The sequence below is a fragment of the Ornithorhynchus anatinus genome, chromosome 4, assembly GCF_004115215.2.
Source record: "Ornithorhynchus anatinus isolate Pmale09 chromosome 4, mOrnAna1.pri.v4, whole genome shotgun sequence".
Classification (NCBI taxonomy): domain Eukaryota; kingdom Metazoa; phylum Chordata; class Mammalia; order Monotremata; family Ornithorhynchidae; genus Ornithorhynchus; species Ornithorhynchus anatinus.
In genome coordinates this window covers 86,684,100-86,700,582 of record NC_041731.1, presented here as the reverse complement: position 1 = coordinate 86,700,582, position 16,483 = coordinate 86,684,100, and the positions used below count along the sequence as shown (strand labels likewise).

General features: G+C 37.5%; 1 protein-coding gene across 1 annotated transcript in view; it reads right to left on the bottom strand.

The window, feature by feature from the left end:
• Positions 1–16,483, bottom strand: part of COL11A1 (collagen type XI alpha 1 chain) — a 278,405-nt gene that overhangs the window by 25,357 nt on the left and 236,565 nt on the right. Inside the window, exons 55-57 of the mRNA XM_029063929.2 lie at positions 3,921–3,974; positions 3,681–3,788; positions 2,478–2,531 (exon numbers count right to left, since the gene is read on the bottom strand). Of these exons, the coding sequence (XP_028919762.1) occupies positions 2,478–2,531; positions 3,681–3,788; positions 3,921–3,974 (216 nt within the window). The remainder of the gene's footprint in view (positions 1–2,477; positions 2,532–3,680; positions 3,789–3,920; positions 3,975–16,483) is intronic.

Below are 16,483 nucleotides of genomic sequence, written 5' to 3'. Positions count from 1 at the left end.
TTTGACAGAAATGCTGCTGAAATGTATCTGATGAGAATGTTCTATACATTACTTCAAAATGCATGCGCTCTGACCTATATAGCAATTCCAGCATCATCCAGAAGTATGGATGAACTTTTAAAATGAGAATTGCCAGGAAGCCAATTTAAATAAAGATGATTAAAAAACAAAAATGCACAGAACTCACACTCTATAAGAATGGCCAGTGAGGTCTTTTCTTTCCCTGCATCTTGTTCTGCAGAACTCTTCCTTTAAAACTATTTGAATATTTGATAACCTGATATGGCCTAAGAGGAACAAAATCTATTTATGTATCAGACAAATTACTTGTTTTCATGAGCCTCTTCAAATTAAGTCAACATTTAAATTACAAAGTGTACTTGAAAAAAAGCACTGATTGCTCAAGGTTTTTTAAAAAAATTATTATCATGTACAGGACATACTTTATTGTTAAATTGACTCGTAGCCCATTACTACTGTGTTCCTCCTAAAAATAGACACCTGGATAAATATGATATAGATGGCAGTAATAGGTGACTCTGAACTGGCACAGATTCACGAATGCCATAACTCCTCATGTACAAAATGTTATTTAGTGTGTAGTTTTTCAATTTTCATTTAAGGATATCATCTCAAGTCCAGGTGAATAATAATTCGAGAGCAAAAACAGAAAAGGAAAATGGGGGGATGTATTCTTTTAAGCATCTAGAATATAAAATCCAACATTTCCCCCAGCAGTATTGTACTCTGCAGCACATTTGCTTGGCATTCAACTCACAGATACTGATCACTGAGGTGAAAGCAACATGACCACTTCATTCCCTGAACTTTAATGTAAGTTATGGAAGGTTTAATTTATGGCAAAGTAAGGTGTGTAAGGTAGATTAATCAGCAATCAGAGATGCATACATAAACTTTCCTGCTACAAGTTACTATAGCTCAGAAATAAAGCACATTTTCCATACTATATAGCAATTCAATCAATGCTACCCAACATTTATAGTTCTTCATTTTTAAAATGTCCTTTAGCTATTTTCCTTTACAAATAAGTGATGATGTAAATCATTTCTAGGTCCTGAAGCCTTATTGCACTAAAACTAGGGTATCTGGAGAAACAGAAGAACACAAATTTTGTGTTCTATTCCATTTTTCTGGAACATGCTTTTTCATGGAAAGGTGGTTGGATTCTCTACTTGAAGTGTGATAGTCAAAATCTACCCTCAGTAATCACAAACTCCACGTAATTGTTTAGCTCTTTTCATTTTTATGTGACATTTTAATGAAAGTTTTGTTACCACTATCAGGTCTGATCAACCAATCGCTGTGTGAATTACACTATACCTTCAGTGCAGAAGGGCCATCCCTAATTATCTGGGAAAAGGATTTACCTCATCAAGGGTGGCCACAATCCAAGCTATCCTCCTTCTCCTCTGTATCTTTGGGACACTACACTGGTTGCTCCAGGAACCATGCAACTGAAAGCTCTTTGAGGAGGGGTTGTACTGGAATCATTTGAATGTGCTTGAAGGAGTCTATAAAATTACATCCCTGGAACGAAACTCAAAACTAAGCTTCCAATAATTTGTTCTCTGGTATGAACTCCCCCAGGCATATACTTTGCTCCCACTTTCTGCTCTTCATCTCACCTGAAGCATAACGATAATTGTGGTATTTGTTAAGCACTTACTATGTGCCAAACACTGAACTAAGCGCTAGGATAGATACAAGATAATCAGCTCCAACATGGGGCTCAGAGTCTAAGTAGGAGGGAGAACAGGTAATGAAACCCCATTGCATATGAACTTTCTTGGCAGTTGACTGTGATGGTGGAAGTACTAACTAGATTTTTTTGATATGGATTGGGTTAGTTAAACTATAATCAAAACTCCTCATTACAAAAGATATTTCCAAAACTTTGTATCCTATTTAGGGGGTGGAGAATCCATCCTCACTACCCATTTTCTGTAAGAAGGGCAATATAATAGTAATCATAATAACTACTGTTTTTGTGTTCAAAAGGTAATATGACTTTATAAGTACCAGACAAATAGAATATTGCAGGATTTGAGGACATAAACGGGAGTCCAAATGTACTAAATCCATGTACATATTTTTCTTCATATTCTATCCTTATTTTCCTACTCTTAGAAAAAATATGTCATTGTCTCAATTTATGGGATTGATTGGCCAGTGTGATTTACATCTAAAAGTGTTATCTGGATGCTGGACCAGGTTGGCGTTCACAGAACCACATGTGTTTTGAAGTGGCCCACACCATTTTTACTAGAATAGATAAAACAAATGTTCTCCTTTAAATGCATTCCCCTATTTTTTAGCACCAATTTATCTTCCATGGCCTCAGCCAAGTCTGGCACTGCTAGAGAACTGCCAAATCTACAGCAGTTAACACCCCAAATTATATGAGACAGTTGAGGAGTCCTTCCTTTCAAGAGAAGAGCAAAGAGGATGAAACTCACCAAGGGACCTGGGGGCCCATCTTGGCCTGCAGCTCCCGGTAAGCCTTGTTCGCCCTAAAGGAGAAAACAGAAAAGGTACACATCTTTGACTCGTCTCTCATCTTTGACTCGTCTCTTCATCTTTGACTTGTTTCTTCATCTTTGACTTGTCTCTCTCGTTCACCCCACACATCCGAACCGTTACCAAGACCTGCCGGTCACACCTTTACAATATCGCCAAGATCTGCCCTTTCCTCTCCACCCAAACGGCTACCTTACTGCTACAGGCTCTTGTTATATCCCAGCTAGACTACTGTGTCAGCCTTCTCTCTGATCTCCCTTCCTCCTCTCTCGCCCCGCTCCAGTCTATTCTTCACTCCACTGCCTGGCTCATCTTCCTGCAGAAATGATCTGGGCATGTCACTCCCCTTCTTAAACACCTCCAGTGGTCGCGTATCAACCTCTGCTCCAAACAAAAACTCCTCACTCTAGGCTTCAAGGGTCTCCATCACCTTGCCCCTTCCTACCTCTCCTCCCTTCTTTCTTTCTACTGCCCACCCTGCACGCTCCGCTCCTCTGCCATCCACCTCCTCACCGTCCCTCAGTTCTCGCCTATCTTGCCGTCGATCCCGGGGCCACGTCCTCCCGCGGTCCTGGAATGCCCTCCGTCCTCACCTCCGACAATCTAATTCTCTTCCCCTCTTCAAATCCCTACTTAAAGCTCACCTCCTCCAAGAGACCTTCCCAGACTGAGCTCCCCGCTTTTCCCCTCTGCTCCCTCTACCCCCCCCCTTCACCTCTGCGCAGCTAAACCCTCTTCTCCCCCCTTTCCCTCTCCTGTCCCACCCCCTCAGCACTGTACTCATCTGCTCAACTGTATATATCTGTATCACCCTATTTATTTTGTTTATTTTGTTTAATGAGATGTACATCACCCTGATTCTATTTAGTTGCCATTGTTTTTATGAGATGTTCTTCCCCTTGACTCTTTTTATTGCCATTGTTCTTGTCTACCTGTCTCCCCGGATTAGACCGTAAACCCGTCAAAGGGCAGGGACTGTCTCTATCTGTTGCCGACTTGTACATTCCAAGCACTTAGTACAGTGCTCTGCACATAGTAAGCGCTCAATAAATACTATTGAATGGATGAATACACATATTTGAATCAGGTAATGAAAGGTGGAAGGTGGGACTGAAACACCAGTCGGCGGCAAATCTACTTACCACAGGGCCAGGGATACCACGCAAGCCTTCTGGACCTGGCTTTCCTGCAGGTCCCTGAGGACCAACCGGGCCAGTTTTCCCAGGAGCTCCTTCTGAGCCTGCTTCACCCTGTCAGGATGCATTGAGATTGGAATTAGGAACCATGGATATTGTGGTAAAGTAGGAAAAAAATGACATTTTCATCCACAGGGGTAGATAAACAAGGTCTTAGAGTGGTTTTTGCTTTGTGTTTTGATTTACCTTAGCACCTTTTTCACCCTGCCTCCCCTCTGGACCAGCAGCTCCAGGAGGGCCCTGTGGAAATTGCAAATTAAAGAGTCATTGCCAAAGGAGAGCTAAATACTTACTATTAGGAAATGTATCACCAGTATAAGAAATGTAAGCATAGATTTCTTAAAAGTGCATAGCATTAATGAGAAAAGAGGGGTTTTAATGTCCTTTCATATTCAATAATCGCTCTGTATAAAACTTTGTTAGGGTATGAAAGACAAACAAAATAAAACTGACCCATAAAATACAGAAGAGATATTTCCATTAGATATCGTCTAAATTTCCAATTAAAATCTTTACGAAAATGAAGGAAAAGTGATAGATTCACACAACTAAATTGATTTTTATCTTCTAAAGAGTCATTACAATAAGCAAAATCTGCCCTCCTACCAGAATGAGACTCTGAATATTCCTTCACTGAAGACAAGCTGTAACTCAGATCTTCCCAGTTCTCTACAGGTCAAGAGAATGGCAACTATTCTGTTAAGAAAACATGCCTACCAACTCTGTTCTATTCTCTCTCCCAAGCACTTAGCACAGTGCCCTGCACAAAGTGAGCTCTCAATAACTAGGATTGATTGATGGATTTGGAGAGGTTTACAGGTTCTGTAGTGACTTCACTCACAATTTGGCATCATTTAAAAAAAAAATTCCATGCCACAACCTGGTACATGCCGGTAGCATTTTCATTATCTAGCATTCCAAATAGTACACTCAATCCAGCAAACACAGAAGAGATCATTACCTTTTACCTTTGAACACACCCCTTTCCAGATGACATCTTTTTTGTCCCCAGCAATGCCAAATATTTTTTGTTCTCATCTCTCCCTTTTAGCTTTGATATGATAGTCTGAGTACAACAGGTTGAAGAAAACACTTACTGTAATACGTTTTGTACTCAGCCCACTTGCTTGCCAAACAACTAATCAGTCAATCATTTTGATTGAGTGCTTACCATATGCAGTGCACTGTATACTAAGCACCAGGAAGAATACAGTATTATAGAACTGGTGGACACATTTCCTGCCCACAAGGGTGATTTCTTAAACACATTGTTTAGCATGAGGCATTTAAACAGATTTGTTTTGTCAAACGCTCCATTATCCTCTACCTACGTTATAGCCAAAACTTGTAAAAGGAACCATTATATACAATAAGCCAGTATGTATGACTAAGTGTTTTTTTAAAATGCAGACAGTGCCATCTTTCTCCTGTTTATTTTCAGTCACAGACTATAGAACAATCTTTCATTTTTGAGAGTGCCAATCATTTCAATCCTTGTTTCTGTTACCTTTTCCCTTTTTTAATTTTAGATTGTGAGTCCCATGAGAACCAGGGACCACGTGTATTCTTTCCCAGTGCTTAGTACAGTGCTTTACACAAACAGAGCCTAATAAATGCTACTACTATTCAGGTTATATCCTAAAAGAGTTAAATCAAATTGTAGCAGGTGGAGATGTGAAGAAGAACTGGGTACAGTAACATTTACTGGAGAAATATGTTCCCTAAATAATCTAAGGATGCAGCTGCAGCATCAATTAGCAGTGTTAAAAACACTGGGATCACTAAATTACAAATACAATGAAACATGATTGCTAAACAAGGAGAGTGCATTCATTATCAAATATTGCCAACACCACAGCAAATACAAAAAACTAAATGGATGACTCTTTTTAACAGGCTTTACTTGCTTGCAGGGCACAGATGGTGTTTCTGTTCAGGAAGACTGTTAATTGTGATTCATTTTATCCTTCTACACTTGAGTTAGTGTAATGTTGGCTACATTTTAACTGACAACCTAACAATAACCTTAAATCAATTAAGTTTTCTTATTGAAAGGCTATTTTCTATATACTTTGCTTGACTAGATGTTTGGTCAGTTATACTCCATTCATTAGCAAGGCAGCGGGGACTTCTGCCACTTTGTAATATCTGCACAATATTTTCATGCCTTTTTAGTTATTCAAAAACTTGTATTTACTTGTCTCAGTTATATAACTTGGCAAATATACTTATTATTGGAGCCCCACATCATTATTTAATACTCCCTCCATCACCATCCAAGAAATGTATTGAAATAAGAAAATAAATATTCTATATGTGTCTAATCAAGGAGAAGAAAATAATGTAATTTCACTTGCAAAAACAATGAGAACTTGGTGAGGCAGCACTTAATAAGAAATTCTTCAAAATCCTGAATATAGATATTTTAAAATACTGAAATATTTTAAAATTATTTCAAATGACATGCAAACTAACATAGCATCTAGGCACCTTCTTCAACTTTTTTAAAATGTGAGCATTTGATTCTAGATTCTATTTCAATCACATCATAAATTGCCCAACTTGAGGTTAGTAGAGCTTAAATTGATTTCCCCTGGCTAAACACATCAAAACCAGGACAATGATTAAAGGTAAAGAATTATTGTGTCCTTATCTGTGATCTGACAAATAAGGCTGCCTCTCCTACAAGCAGAGAGGTAACATGTTGAGAAAGTATAGTAGCTACTGATGGAGAGTTTTACAGAGTCATGTCACATATTTTCATTGTGTTGCCTATTTTTTCCTTATGTTTAAAACATTTCAAGCCACAGAGAGAAGTCCAATGCTCTCTGCTTGAAACACAGAGGTTTAATGGGAGAGGGCGGGGGGGGAGGGGGGTAGAGAGAAAGAGAGAAAGCGAGAAAGAGAGAGAAAGCGCGAGAGAGAGAGAAAGAAAGAGAAAGAAAGAAAGGAAGAAAGGAAGAAAGGAAGGAAGAAAGGAAGGCAGGAAAGAAAGGAAGGAAGGAAGGAAAGGAAGGAAGGAAAGGAAGGAAAGGAGAGGAGAGGAGAGGAGAGGAGAGGAGAGGAGAGGAGAGGAGAGGAGAGGAGAGGAGAGGAGAGGTAGAGGAGAGGAGAGGAGAGGGAGAGGGAGAGGGAGAGGGAGAGGGAGAGGGAGAGGGAGAGGGAGAGGGAGAGGGAGAGGGAGAGGGAGAGGGAGAGGGAGAGGGAGAGGGAGAGGGAGAGGGGAGGGGAGGGGAGGGAGGGAGGGAGGATGGACGGACGGACGGATGGATGGATGGATGGATGGAAGAACATGACCAGGAGAGGGCAGAGGAGGATACAAATGTACCTAAACTACTTGATTAGCTCAACACCAGCAAAGATCTCAAACTGCTAACATCTGAAATATTCAGGTTGAGAAAAATGGGACAATATGTAGTTTGAGTCTTGGATTGTCTTGAAATATCAACTGAAATATCTATTTACCTTTTCAAGAATGGAAGACACTACATATGTAGAGTACTTTTGTTTTTTTTTTCCCTGAAAATGAGATGCATAAAATACTCCTGCTTTGCCTGAGCCTTATGGAATTTGTGACCCTCCTTGACTTCATTTGTAAGAGCTACTGTTGTATTTAGAATAAAGTTATTCTATTTGTCTTTTGAATGAATTAATAGTACCAATTTTTGTCTCTCCCACTTATCATATCTTTCCTCTGGCACTATGTCTGATGCTGTTTAAAATTCTTTTTGAATATGTGACTAAGTTGAAAAATGCCTCAAAACAATTTATTCACCAGCTGAATTCTTTTCAATAAGAGAACATGAAACTAGCTCTTGGCTTCAAACAGCTGTGATGATAACCTCAGTATTAAAATTCCATGGCTTATTGACACAAGTTGTACAATCTTCCAGTGCCTTCAGGAAATACATATTTAATTTCAAAGTATTACAAAGCAATGACATAATGTACATGTTCTACAAAGCACAACTTCATTTTCTTTCAACATTTAACAATAACTGTATTCTACTACTATCATTCAAGGCTTCCCAATCAATATTCTATTAGCAAAGATTCACCCAAGAGAGTGAGGCTAATTTCAAGACTTACCCAAGGGAAAAATATCACTGAAAAAAACATATTTTTCTAAAAAACGTTCCTTTCTAATCTCTAATTTTAAAGCCATAATTTGACAAGCTACATCTTTATTACCTTTCAAAGACAGCAAGTGTGCTGGGAGAAAGGAAAGCTAAGTTTGGTAAAAAAAAAAAGCACAATAGAGAGATAACTAATGCTGGATGCAAAGCAGTCAGTAAGATAAATATAAGAGAATTATGCATTGACCCCCATTTTGCTAATTATCAACAATATTCAAAATGTACATACAGCCTATGTGTTGGAGGTAATGTCATGAGAGAGGTAAGTCAATGTCCTAATCATTCATTTAGGAGAAACATGCCACTTGAAAGAAAATGGGCCTGGGGAGGGAGGAGCGTCTGTATTATATAGTGCATTTTAAAATAAATAACTAGTTACTTATTTAACTTTGGACTCTGCCAGTGTAGGTCAAAGCTTCTAGGGCTAAAAATTTAAATAACTTTATAGTCTTGAATAGAAATTAGTGACATGAAATCATTTATATGAAATGTTTCTAACATGCATAGTTAAGATAAGTGCATTTTTTTCAGCACTGGGATCAAATACATCAATATCTGCATTGTGCAAATTGTTCACTTTTGTATTCTAAGTAATGCGAACAGAAATCAAAAGTACCTAAGGCAGGCAATAGGCAATTCTCTAGTATACCATTTAGATAACACTTCTACAAATGAAGCTAATGTAAGGTGTAGGTTAGGTTGCTATTAAATGAAATAATGCTATAAGTGAACAAACAGTAACCATAAATTAAGGCACTACTAAATAATAATACCAAATAGTGCAAACTTCATTTTATTTCTGAGCAAACTAAGATAGTGCATTCAAATTTTATATTTCTTTAGATATTTCTACAGAGTTTAATTTGTACAATTCACTTGTCTTGGACTGGCAGCTACTTGCAAAAGATTAGAGCATCGATATTTGCATTATCTCACACAGAGATAGAGAAAAAACTTGTTCCTGAACTGGGAAATTTGGGATTATGAAGGTTCAAGAATTTTAGAGAGCTAACAACCAAAAGAAATAATTTATATTTATACTGGTCTTTTCAACTCAAATATACATGTGAAGTAATAAAATGTATCAATTGAAAATGTTAAATTGACTAAATTGCAGTTTTACTGAGATTACTAATGCAATGGTAATTATTTACACCCTTCTAAATATGCAATAAACCGGTGGTGTAAATAGATGACAGCATTGAATATAGATAAAAACAATTTAGCACCTCAAGTCATCCAGGACTATTAAAGGAACCAATTTAACACATTTTGTTAAATAGCTTTCTGTTTATGTTTAATCATGTCTTTTTTAAAGGGTAAAACCTGCATGCAATTGTTCACTGTGGCAGATCTAACGGTTGATGCTTCTGCAGTAATTCAGTACCTCTAACATCTTTGTAGTTTTGATTGGTTATGTTGGCAAAGGAAAATTGTCACAGTCTTCAGATGCCTTTTAGTAATTAGATTGCTTCATAATTCACTGCTCTAAAGTCCCTGTTAATTTTGTGTGTAAAGTGACTAAAATGGATTAAAAGACAACCCAAGTAATTTGTTTAAACTGTTACTTTAAAATGGAGGATAAATATCTTTAAATTAAATTCTTCACTATAGGCAACTGAAATTTGGCATACTATATAAGCCTAATAATGCTGAGACAATAAACTTCCCACCAAACTTAATTAAAAGCACTTGAAAGAGCAATGAATGAGGCAGCTGGTGTACTTCCCCTAACAATTTCTTCATTTTTATAAAGATTGTGATGTAAAGGTATATCTGCTCTCAATTCTAGCCACCCACTCTGATTCCATACACGTTTTACAACTCTGTTTTATTACTATTTATTATTCACTGCCTTCCCCTATAGTCTTTAAACTCTCCGTGGGCAGGGAATGTTTCTACCCCCTCCGTTGTATTATTCTTTCCCCAGTACTTAGTGTAATATTCTGCACACAGTAAGTGCTCATAAACACCATTGACAATGATGGAGGAGGATGGCAAGTTAGAATCTTTCATATAAATATGAGTTTATATATATATATACATATATATATATATGAGTTGTAGTAGTGAATATGGGAATTATAGGCTAGGGCATTTCCTTTATGTATTGGCAAATTGGTAGGCTATGTAATCTGGTTTAGGTAGATAATGGTATTTGAGCTCCCACTGAATATTATGCACTGTAGCATATTGGCCTATATCAAAACTAATGAAAACACATTTTTAGAAGAAATCGCTATACTGTACTTTTTGCAGTGTGGGTGTCTGAATCTGTGCAATTTCATTGTCTTTAGAATTGTACTACTCAAAAACAGTAAAAGTAATGGGCAATCAAGTTTTTGTGTTGTCAAGCAATCAACCATATTTATTAAGCACTTATCCTGTGGTATTTCTATGTAAACAAATTTGAGGTTAATGTAAATATGGCAGAATTACCGTAATAACTCTCAATTGATCCAGATATTTATGGGGCCACTTTAGGTTCTTGAGAAACCCCAGTAATTCTTTCAATCAGAGTAAAGAAATTAAGGAGGCAGTTTGTGCAAAGGGAAACCCTGAATACTCAGAGATGCCTGAATTTGACACTTCTTCCAGAGAAAGTCATTAAGTGGTGTCCCATGTGAGCCATGCATACAATCCTCTGCCAGAAAGCTTGGGAACAAATGATCCTTTTCCCTACAGGCCAGAGTTACACTGGGGATTGACAATTCATCCTACGAGTTGGGAAGACACTAGCTCATTTTCTAGAGATTAACAGCAAGCCCATTTGTCTACTGTGGACCTAAAATAGTTAGAGTAGGTTTGCCAGGTTTTATCCTGAAAGATGAAGTCAAGTAAGATACTTTCAATTTCTACTAAAGTCTCGACATCTGAGGTATGATTCTCTGTTGATCTACACAAATGGAATTTGGCAAGGATGTGCCAAAAGACCCCTACTTTGAAATGAGGTATTTACCCTACAGTCTGCATCATTATGCTGAAAGAATTTTCATGAGGAATGCAAATGGATATGTGGCTAGTTGATGACAAAATGATGAGGCAAATTTGTCAGTGTGTACTTTCCCCAGTAATCCATTATCAGTAGACAAGGGATGTCTTGTTTCTATTCAGATGATATAAGGAATTTAGGGTTTTTCTATGATGTGTGAATGGAAGATTGGCCACCCCATACATACCAACTATGAAGAGTTGACCCTGATTCCTAAGTTTATCCCTGCTCTCATCTACTTCTCTCTCTCCATTGCTTTCTTTAAGGTCATTTTCTTGCTTCTCCTTGGATTTGGGGGATTAAAAAGCGGGATTAGAACTCAGAAAGAATAAGCTGTTATAAAATGGAATAAAAGCAGTGTTACAGATGTTTAAAAGCTCATCATGAGCCTGCATTTGTGAAGGTACTTTGTTTTTCCAATTTTATTAAATTACTGACTTATGCCCCAGAGTCCCATATGCAACAGTTGATATTGGATATTTCAATTACTGTATGCATAATGTTAGCATGAATTATGTTTTGACACTATGAGAATCCTTAATCTTTGTAAAAATATGATTTTAGAAATGTCTAAAAAAATAGCTGCACAGTCTAGCACATAACTAAATTTTATATCTTATCCACTTTATCCAAATATATATTGAAAGCCTTTTGTGCCCATATGGAGCTTTGTAGTTCACAATTTAAGAGAATGCTGCTTATTCAAAGTGTAGCCTATTGTTTGCTTTTTAAAATTTCCATTGTTTCTGTGGGCAGAGTACTTTCAAGCAAATAAGCATCTACTGTAGTTTGAAGGTGCACAGCTGAGATGAAAGAATCTGAATGGCCTCATGTTTACCGGATAGTCAGAGACTAATCAAGCATAATTGGTTATCTTCAGGAGAAAGATGAAGTTTGTTTATGATGTTTACATATATTGGAATTTCCAATAACTCACTGTCATGATATAAAGCATATAAAACCTGAACTGTATTCTCCAAGGTAAACACCAAAAAGGATAGTGCTATCTGATTTTTTAGTGACAGTAGCATATGGCTTCCACTGAGAACATTAAATTTTTTCAACAGTGTCATAGGAATGGATTTTCTTAATGTTTATTTACAGACTTGCTTCAGAAGAAGCCAAAAATATGGTTCCCAAATTTCAGTTATTACCACTGAGTTTATTTTGGCTACACTGAATAATAATAATTATAGTATTTGTTAATTATCATATTTGTTAAGCACTTACAGTGTGCCAGGCACTGTACTAAGCACTGGGGTAGATACAAACAAATTAGGTTGAATACAGTCCTTGTCCCATGTGGGCTCAAGAGTCCAAATCCTCATTATAACCACTTAGTACAGTGCTCTGCACACAGTAAGCACTCAAATATGATTGAATTTTGCAGATGAGGTAACTGAGGCACAGAGAAGTAAAGTGACATGCCCAACTTCACATAGCAGACAAGTGGCAAAGCAGGGATTAGAATCCATGACTTTCTGACACCCAGGCTCGTGCTCTATCCATTATACCCCAAATAAACTGATATTTGGTATTGAAATGTTTTCTAACGTCTGCCAATGGGAGAAAGAACTGTTTCCTGAGACGATTATTTCCGCACTCAAGATTTAGTGGAATATACAATGTATTTTATTTACTATGTCAATGCAGCTAGGATATTGATTGATTTTAAGAAACTCTTGTCCTGCCTACTGTAGCAGAAAGTCTGAAGAGAGAGCTGGATGGGAAAAAAATTGGTAAAGGAAACCCAGAAAACTGGCCGCCCCTAGCCAAGCCTCTCTACGACCCTGATCCTACTGTGGTGGAAGTTAGGAGATCTGGGTTCTAATCCTCTCTCAGCCATTGGCATGATGTGTGAGACCTTGGGCAAGTCACTTAACATCTCTGTTCCTATATTTCCTTACCTGAAAAAGGGGATTAAATGAATATCAGTTCTCCCTTCCTTCTTAGACTGTGAGCCCCATGTGGCACAGGGATTTGTCTGACAGGATTATCTTGTATCTATTCCAGTGCTTAGTACAACATAGGTCACATAGTTACCACTTAACAAATACCATAATGATTATAAAGATCCTGATTATTCCTCCACCTATGTCCCAGTTCACTCTGGCCATATTGCATTACTCTTGGATGTTGATCTTCCAGCCCCATCACAACTACAGCTTCCTCCCCGTGCCCTCTACACTGCCACTGCTCCATCATTATGATTTCCTTTGCCACCTTATACAAGACTTGTCTTTGAAATATTCCCTGGGGACAGAACAGAATTCTTGATTCTTGATTCTATTTAGTTGCCATTGTTTTTATGAGATGTTCTTCCCCTTGACTCTATTTATTGCCATTGTTCTTGTCTGTCCGTCTCCCCCGATTAGACTGTAAGCCCGTCAAACGGCAGGGACTGTCTCTATCTGTTTCCAACTTGTTCATTCCAAGTGCTTAGTACAGTGCTCTGCACATAGTAAGCACTCAATAAATACTATTGAATGAACAGAAGAAGGTTGGCTGCAACAGCAGCAGCAAAGTGTTGAGCTAGACATAGAAAATTATCTTTTTAGTAGAATAAAATATTTCCTTGAACTTATATAATGCATTTCATTTCTCCAGAGGGTTTCACATCATTTATCCATTTTATCCTCACAATAGCTGGTGAGGATGGTAGAGTTGGAATCAGTGCTGCCACAGAACATTGAGAAACTCCCAGGAAATCTGAAAGATTAGTATCAAGACTCATCTATTAGGATGGTTGATGAGGTGTAGCTCTGCTTGGCATATAGTAGACTGATAGATCCCTGGAAGGCTCTTCCAGGCCAATGATTCATTTCTGGGAAGTTTTAGACAATACCAAATTAGGATGTGTCCCTGAAAAAAATTGTCATAGTGTGAATGCCAATAAGGCAATGCTTGGAATGGGTTGGTGGAAGGAAAATTGGATTCACAGCAAATGCTTGGGAGAAAGGAGATTCTTTTTCAGGAAAACGATAGCTTTGCTTTCATACATGTATTAATGTACAGTCTTCAGATTCAGTAATAAACCACATTTAGAATCTATTTCATTTGGAAGGTATTCAGTCAATAGTGTTAAATTAGTGCTGCTGTGGGAAAACTATAACAGTGCCAATCACTTTTGACTTAGAGAGAGTTACATAAATAAATGGGTTTGTGATTTAGCAAGATTTTATTCTCTGCTACCCAGGTAATAGGACAAAACACAGGACAGGACTCAGACAAAGAAATGTTAGCACTGCTTTCCAATTGGTAACTTAAAATGTGTTTATGGATAAAAAAATCTAGAATCAATTATTCACTCATGTTTATTGAGGGCTGTTTACTGTGTGCAAACCACTGTACTAAGCTTCTGGGAGAGTAGATTTGTTCCTTGACCACAGCAAGCTCACAGTCTTGAAAAGGTACACATGAATGACAATAATGTTGACCTGTCTGTGCCTATTCAAAAGCTATACTTTCATATGAAATTCTGCTACCCTGAAATTCTGCCAAAACTAATTAGTTTAGGATGACAGTCCAAATTACTCAGGCTATTTGTGGTAGTTTCCATTTGCACGCACAATTTTTCAAAGAATTATATTTAAAAAATGATGAAATTAATGAAATTTGTTTCTTGGATGCATTCCCACCCAGCCTTGCAAATTTTTAAAAGATGTGTGCCAGCAAATCAAAATTAATTAATTTTGCATAGTACTATAAAACTATTCCTAGTATCTTTCTTAGTTGAAATTACATTAAGAGATCTGAGGAATATTTGCTTTTAAAAAGGGAAGAAAAAAGCCTTGAGAGATTGAAAGAAACATTTTAACTGTCATTTTATCTTGCCTTAGTGGAGTCTGGATTCTGACAAGAGGACTACAGTATTATCCTCAATGCACAAAGTGAATCCCGAGTAATAGTAGGTATTTATAATATGACCCTGCTTCACTGAGACTACTGGAATTGATAAATACTGGAGTCAAAATACCACCACATTTTGCTAAAATATCCAGGGTTAAATTTTTCCCTGTGTTTTTTTCAGATAATTGCTTCAATTTTCCCCTTCTCCTTACTTCTCCTGATTGATTGACTAGCAGGGACTTTGGCTTGGTGAGCCAGCCATAAATCTCAAATTATTAAATCATGAGACTGGTCTTCCAGTAGTAGTAGTAATAGTATTTATAAAGTGCTTCCTGTGTAGAACTGTGTATACTCATTGTCGGGAAAGAGTATATCGTAGGTAATTAGATATGGATCCTCCCCTTTGAGGGGCTCTCTCTCCCCCAGTCTCCCACCCATGATAGCTGATATGTCTGTTGGCTTCAATCGCTAAATTGTTGGATCACCCTTCCTCCAGCCTGACTACTAATCCTGGGCCCCATGGAGAAACTCTGGAATCTTGTTCTAAGAAACAAGTGGCCTTTTGCAGATTTGAGGGATTGGGCCTGTAAAGACCCTGCTTGGGACACCCATAAGGAGCTGAGTGCCTGGATCTAATCCCAAAACCCAAATAATTACTAAATTGGACCCAGCTCCCCTTCCCACTGTGGCATGCTTCAGACACCATGGAGAGTAGCACACACATTTTTTAAGTTGCCCAAGTCTCCTCCTTATTCAGGGATAGATTAGGGCTCAGAGAGAACCTCCGAAGAGTCTGGTTTGAGACAGGGTCACCATTGCAGAAACTATTCCTATGTACATTTGTGATGGATAAGAGTAAAGCACTTTGTTCCAAGTTGAGAATATGCAATCTGTTATCTTCTTGAAAACTGTGTTACCATTGGAAACAATAGCATCATCAATAATGCTTTGATGAAAGAGGCAACACACTTTCATACCCCAAACACACAATTTACCTAACTAGTTCTCCTAGGTCTCAGGGAGGCAGTCATATAGCTGGAAATACTGCATATTTATCTGTGTTCCTAGATCACAGTTTAGGTCTTACTCTCCCTTATTTCTATGTATTTCTGTCATTAGAAATATCAGTTTTGTCTCATTGAATCCTGTCAACATTTATTAAACCATAATAAAAAAGAAGCATATATTTAAGGGATGATTTAAAAATAACCACTAATGAATACTGTAAATAAAAACAATCTGTTTCATATTTATATTCAACAACATCGAAATAGGTTAAAAGGTCTTCAGAGTGTATAAATTTTTAATTTTGAACTTTTCAGTTGAATAATGAGTTGCTTCCAGAAGACATAAACAATTCCATATTCAGTGCAGAATGGGGGGGCAACACCGGAGAAGCTACAGTAAACAGTACCTGTTAAATGCTACCAATATATTCATGAGGTTATGTTTCATCTCTGAATCTGGTCACCTATCAAAGTCAATACTAGGGGTTTTTTTTGGATTAGTTTCCTAATATTCTGCAAAAACCTTCACCTTCAGTACCTGCATATGAATTAGCTTTTTATTTTCCACTCAAATAATGAAAACAATTAAAATATGTTGGGTTTTGGTATGCACAGTGTGCAAAATTGAAATAGCATTGCAAGTTAAAGGTACCTTAGAAGCTCCAAAGATCACCTCAGAATGGTTGGAAATACCTAAAGTCCATCACCATATAATGTCCCTTAATCCCATAGGCCTGCAGGAAGATGCTTATTAACCGTTCAAAC